The following is a 7,080-nucleotide window of genomic DNA, read 5'->3' as shown; positions in this document are numbered from 1 at the left end:
AAACGTCACAGACTAGACAACAATGGTGGAAAATATGAGCGCAAGTTTCAAAGTTCCATCAACATTTTGCAGCCAGAATAACGGATGGTGTCAAGTAGATTCTTCAAGGCGGATCTTTCTCGTGACTCGAAAAGGAATCGTTTTTCGCTTAGAAACAGACGAGGGAGCCAATCAGAAAACAAATTAGAGAACGGAGATTGATATAATCCCCGATCTTCAAGGACAGAAGGACTTCTTCCGTAAACTGTGCTACTGAGTACTTGCACTCCAAAAAGTCCGAAGCGAAAACTCTCTGTGTGTCGACGCACAGAAGACGAAGAGTCCGCACTAGTGTCCATCGAGAGAGCCGTGCCGCCGACGCCTATCGACAAGTCTCCTTATCTGCCGCAGCCCCAGGGCTCATCTCCGAGTGACGAGAGATAAACATCCACGACGTCCAAACAGTCGACTGTATCTAGATAATTCTTGTTCCTAGGTGTAAGTTTAATTTTATGTTTAAAATAAACGGGTTTTTGTGAGATTCTTGTCATCTGTGTCTCCTCCACCACACCCACACGCGTTCGACCCTTGATCATTCTGACGCGGGATTAACGATTCCCCCCGGAAGTCGTTCGCCGACTTTCACTGGTGTCCGAGAGTGGGATAAAAAGTTTCCAATCTCCACCAGGTCAGCGAACTTACAAAAACCCCGAATATCAAGGTTAAAACGCAGTTTTCCTAAAAATTCTATGGCGATTAATCTGTGTCGTCTTCGTCTGGATTAAGCCTGAAGTCGTTCCCGCTAAAATTTGTGTTGTGTCTCGCGGACCGCTCCAGTCTTGCGGCTTTGTCACCTACCATCGCTTCTGTGACCAAGCGAACCCATCTCGTCCGCTCTGGGGCTACGACTGATCAGCTTGCACTATCGTAGGACCAGCGATACGCCACTCCTCAGTGCCGAGAGAAAACACTGTAGATAAGCCATTTCCAACTACCTCAAATATGTAAGCATCTTCCCGTTCTAATAAACGATTTTCACTNGTATGGAGAAACATTATGAGCGATGGATTGGTAAGAACATTTATTAGAGCGTTTAAAGATAGCGGTACTAATATCTATGACGAGGAGCGTAGTGGGCGACCGTCTGTCATTACTGAAGACTGTGCAGAAAGTTGTTGCAAAAGTTCGAGAAAACAGACGCTTTACGATTTCGTCATCCAAAACAAAAGGCATGGCAAGCTCATTAAGCGGATTGTTTTGCTTCATGACAGTGCCCGTCCACACGTGGGCTCAACGAACTCAAAATCTTATCACATCATATTGCTGGGAACAACTTGATCACCCTACGCATAGCCCTGATCTAGCTACTAGTGACCACCACTTGTTCCTCCACTTGAAAAAGGCATCTAGGCAGTCAGCGCTGTGACGACATTGTCAAAACGCCGTGCTGCGGTGGTTGGCAAATCAGGCAGTAGGTGCCTAGGAGGATGGAATTCACAAGTTGTACGATATGAAAAGCGCCTTCATATTGGAGGAAATTACGTTGAAAAGTAGATTAAAGTATAGGCTTTCAATAAGATAAAATTATTTTAAAAAATGCAGTTGCGTTTTTTAATATCAAAACGGTACTTACTTAATTTAAAAGACACGCCCCGTATTAATAATAAAAGTAGCATATAAAGAACATATCCATTGGGAGGGTTTTGATGCAGACAAAAATTTATATCATACCTGTGGAAAAAGTACACTTCAATACTCTGTATAGCCTCCTTTGTCCTTTAAAACCTTCCTAATGCGATCAAGCATATAATTAATAATATTCCTGTAATTGTGCAATGTAATTTTGTTCCACTCATCCGGTACACGTTCCCATAATTGGTGGACGCTTTCAGGCGGAGCTACATAGACAAACGACGTTTACGAAGGAACCAGATGTGTTCAAACGGATTGAAATCAGACGATTGAAGTGGCCACTGAAGCAGGCTAATATTTTTATCCTAAAGCCATTCCCTCTTGATATTGCCCTCCTGGAGGGTAATACCAATCCTGGATCATTATCTTTCTGATAAATGAAAGAGCTCCTACCAACGTGATAATAATCAACAGATTGTAACAAATAATTGTCAAGTATCTCAGTGTAAATAACGCTATTCATTGTATAAGGTATAGAACATAACATTTCAGACCCGAAATAGGTAACACAGCCCCACCCCATAAAACTACCCACCAAAATTCAATGTTGTTTGTACATCTCGCTCAGTTATAGACTTTATCGATGTAGTCCATACCTATTTTCGCTCATCTAAACTAACTATTCATTTTGGATTCATCTGACTATACAATCTTCTTCCAATCTAAGGTCCAGTCTTTATAGCGTTTGGCAAAATTAAGACATTTCTGTTTATGTAATTTGGAAAGTTTGGGCTCTTGCTTTCAAATTGTTACGTTTTAGGCATCTGCGGATAGTTGTACTCACTCCTATTCCTCTTTACTTGTGATGAAGTATCGCAACGTCCACTCGTTATCAGACGTTTCTGTTTTGGCACTAAATGATTTCTTCCTGCCAGCTCTTAAATTTTCGTGATATTGTAGCTCACTATGTTTTATTCTGAATGCACTCGAACGCTCAACACCAACTTATAATGCAGTTTTCTCAAAAGAAAAACCTTTCTTCTGCATGTCCACGATATGGAATTTCTTCTCATCGGAAAGCTTCACGATGACGCATATCAAGCAGCAGCATTTGCATATTTATACGTTAATATCGCGTTAATATGCATAAAATTACATTGTATAACATTGATGTTATAATAAATGAATTTATTCGTCAAAATCCTCCCAATGCAACAAATAGAAATTATACACCACATATATTTTAAAAATATGAAAATTATTTCAATTTTTTGCTATTATGTGAATATTGTAATAGTATTACAGCTGATTTATTTCCTTTTCCTTTTACTTTCGCATATCTAATAGTTTTTTGCTTCCAAAATTTGTAGTACGTACTGTACAAATTTTGGGAGGATTTTGACGCTTACTGTATACTAATAAAGTTCATTAGTAAATATTAAAATGAACAATAGCGAGGTTGCGGCCGAAGTTTTCAACGCGAAAACATGTACGTCGGACGTTCAGCGCCGCTTTCCTGTAAGCCTAGAAGTTTAACAATGGCGTTTGGAAAGTCAGTGGAATCATGCTCGACATTCCTAACGCTATTATCAAACTTCTAGGCTTACGGAAAGGCGGCGATGAACGTTCGACGTACACAATTTCGAGTTAAAAACTTCGGCCGCAAACTCTCTTATAATTGGGATTTTAAATGTATTATAACATTAATGTATTATAATTATTAAAATGTATTATAATACATTAATGGTATTATAATATTAACTAAGGAACTATAATTGGAATTTTAAATGTAATTATAACATTAACTATTAGGCTATCCACACCGTGTAGACCAACTAAGGATTATGGAGACCTTAGAAATTTATAAAGCGGGATTAAACAACACATGTATTAATTCCAAAGACGCAGTCAACATCTCTAGTGCATGGAAATTTTGCTATGAAGGAACAACCCATAATTGGGTGTAATATGGATTTATTACAAGCGCAAATTACGCAAGCTTTGACGTCATCGAAGCAAGAGCGTGGTGTTCTATATTTTTGATATTAACGTTGACGTTCTAGGATTTGAATCGCATTTATTCGGTTCCTGTTCGATTCTGTTTGAACTTATTAAAACAGTGGCCTGAAGAAGACCCTGGTAGGGTTGAAAACGTTTGCCAAGAAGAATAACACTGGAGATTGAAAGGTTTTTATTCAAGTGGAGAGAATTATTATAACATTTTATTCTTATAGGTGAGCGAAAAGTTGAATTTGAAAAAAGTTCCGTGTGCTTTTCAAATCAGATATGCAGGTTATAAAGGAATGCTTGTTGTCGATCCGATGTTGGGGGACAAAGGACTGAAGATTGTGTTTAGAAAAAGTATGAAAAAATTTGATAGTCCATCTAATCAACTTGAAATAGTGAAGAAAAGTCAACCCAGTAAGTACTTAAACTTATATGAAAATTATATTGTCTATAAATAAATTTAAACATTGTTTTTAAGCTCATAATCAAGTATCTTTCAATATATATATTTTTAATTATTCCACTGTTTTATTATGTGAATAGCTTAACTTATATCCATGAATAAATATTTGAAACCAGAAACTAACAATCTATTTTCAAATTTAAACATTTAATCTATCTTTACACTAAATACAATAGCTTGAAACTACAAATTAAAAAATATATTTATCTTATTTAGTTCTTGTACAACTAAATCGACCAATGATTAACATCCTAAATCAATTGGGTGTTCCTAATGAAGTATTTATAGAACTTCAGGAAGAAATGCTGTCAACCATAACAGATATTTTAACGGACGATGAAAAGGCTGCAGAATATCTCGTTTCTAAACTGACTTCAAAAACTACGGGTATAACAGGATTTAAAGAAATGGTAAATGCTGGAATCGGATTGACAGGCGATCCTTTCTTTCGTGAACTGTTATTATGTCTTCGTGAAAGAGCGATTTGTGAGTATTGAGTATTTATTATGTATTGTCTTTACCGTATTATTCACTGTACAATAGTTATGATTTTGTAAATGAATTAATAGATTAATAATTTTTATTATTATCACACCAATTTGTAACCACATTTATGCGATTTTACTTTTTATTTTCATTTTTGTCTATTATAAAAATTAATACAAACTAAAAATCTCATTTTGTTGAAATCCATTTTAGTTTTTTTTTATTATAACCCCTCTTCAGTTTTCAGTCTCCCATTGTGGGCTTGGCCGAAGCCATAGTAAGCTTGCTAAAAGAAGTTCTCTTAGTGCCCACAGGATGGAAAGTATTAAAAAAAAAAACTTAAACTTCGACGGTAATTCTTATTAATATGTAGTATGCTTCTTATATTTATTTTGGTGTTGTTTAACCTAAATTATAAATGTTTAAAATTATGATTGTTCTGCAATTTGAAAAAATTGCAGAACAATGCCAATTGCTAATTCCCAATTGCAAATTTTTGGTCTGCAATGCAGACCAAAAATTCCCATTGGCATTCGTCTGTCTGTCCTTTCTTAATCTCGAAAACGAAGATAGATATGCGAAAGTCGAGACCAGATATGGAAAGCTTAGGTAAAAGAGGTTCCGATTAATAATATACAGTAGAGCGTCGATTATCCGAACCAATTGGGGACTGCGGTTGTTCGGGAGGAAAAACGATATTTCGGATAACCGATTAAGCACAAAAAAATATATTAACCTATCTCATGTTGAAATTTTTCTCCGTTGCGTGTCGCTTCGCGTTGAATTTTCGTCGATGTTAAGCCTAACGTAAACCTTTTAAAATAATAATCGTGACTATTGTATCCTTAAAAATTATTTATTTATTTTGTACAAACAAAATAAATATATTGAAAAATATAAAAACAATAAAAAATTATACTTCAGAAGTTAATTTAGTATCAAAAACGTAAAATATTTGAGAAGCCCAAGACATAGCCAAAGATTGCAGCGCCACAGCACTGGCAAAAATTTAAATTTGCCGACTGGAATTCTTTCGGATAATCGGCGCTCTACTGTACTAACTTCCAGCTTGGAGAGAATTCACGTTATTTCGATTAAAAAATTTTCTCCACAGCGGAATTAGATGACCGGCATGACTCTTCTGTTATCAGGAAAACTATATACTTTATATAGTACAGGGGCAACTCACTACTAAAATGGAAGACCTATATTTTAAATTACACGAGCAATTATTTATTGCGACATCATTACAGTGTTGGGTTACACTTTATAATTTAATTAATTTATAAATATAGGCTCACCACTTTAGTAGTGCGTTGCCCCTGTACATCATATTTGTCCTGCTAACAGTAAAGTCGTGCCAGTGATCTAATTCCATTGTAGAGAAAATGTTTGAATTGAAATCACGTATCTTTCGATCTAGACTGGAAGTTCCTATATAGTTAGTTGAGGCCTCCTATCTCTAAGNAGTAGTGCGTTGCCCCTGTACATCATATTTGTCCTGCTAACAGTAAAGTCGTGCCAGTGATCTAATTCCATTGTAGAGAAAATGTTTGAATTGAAATCACGTATCTTTCGATCTAGACTGGAAGTTCCTATATAGTTAGTTGAGGCCTCCTATCTCTAAGATTTCCATATCTGGTCTCTATTTTCATCTATCTAACTCCGTTATCGAAATTAAGGAAGGACAGATAGTCAGATAGATGCCAGTGAGAATTTATAGGCCTGCACTTTGAAACGAAATTTCATCTAGCATTGTGACGATATCACAATAAATAATTGCTCGTCATATTTTATATTTTTCAGTAATTAATTTAAATCAATTTTGAATTACATATATTGTAAAGTTTTTGATATTTATTAATATATTTTTTTCCTTACTTATTTAAGTTTATTTTCTTTTTGTTGATTTTTTCATATTTAATTTACAAATTGATAATAATTACTATTTATCTTTACATTTTGAATTATTATTATTGAGTTTACAATATTTTATGTCGAAATTTCACTGTAATATCGTTACGGTGAAATTTCGACATAAAATATTGCGTGTATATGTTCTTTAATTCAGTATTCTTTTTGTTTTTCCTATATCAAATTTTTGTCGTGGACAGCTGTATTAAAATTTATACACTACATTTTTGTTTATCATTATTATCCTGTAGTATTTGTTTATGAATTGTATTATTCTGTTCGGGTGCTAATTGTATATTGCAATTTTTAAATATTTATTTATTTATTCGTTTTTAATTTCTGGAATTCCTTTATTTTTAATATTTGACTGACAATTACCAGATTTCAGTTAGTATTCTTTTAGGATAGCCGTTTAGTAGAAACATTTACAGTGGAACCCCGGTTAACGAACGTAATCCGTTCCACGAGTCCGTTCGTTAACCGAATTGTTCGTTAACCGAAGCAATTTTTCCCATAGAAATTAATGCAAATACAATTAATCCGTTCTAGCCGTCAGTATTTTTGTAATTTTATTTGTAAAATTTATAAAGACTTTAAAA

The 7,080-nt window shown here is 34.9% G+C and overlaps 1 protein-coding gene across 1 annotated transcript in view; it reads left to right on the top strand.

Annotated features, from left to right (window-relative positions):
- LOC111629905 (probable RNA-dependent RNA polymerase 1) overlaps positions 1-7,080 on the top strand; it is a 36,248-nt gene that overhangs the window by 21,355 nt on the left and 7,813 nt on the right. The window contains exon 5 of the mRNA XM_023373841.1: positions 4,298-4,567. Coding sequence (XP_023229609.1) covers positions 4,298-4,567 — 270 coding nt within the window. The remainder of the gene's footprint in view (positions 1-4,297; positions 4,568-7,080) is intronic.

The sequence above is a fragment of the Centruroides sculpturatus genome, unplaced genomic scaffold (genome assembly GCF_000671375.1).
Source record: "Centruroides sculpturatus isolate CEXI.00-Female unplaced genomic scaffold, Cexi_2.0 scaffold528, whole genome shotgun sequence".
Classification (NCBI taxonomy): domain Eukaryota; kingdom Metazoa; phylum Arthropoda; class Arachnida; order Scorpiones; family Buthidae; genus Centruroides; species Centruroides sculpturatus.
Note: the sequence above shows the minus strand (reverse complement) of the source record. Positions and strands in the feature narration are given on the sequence as shown.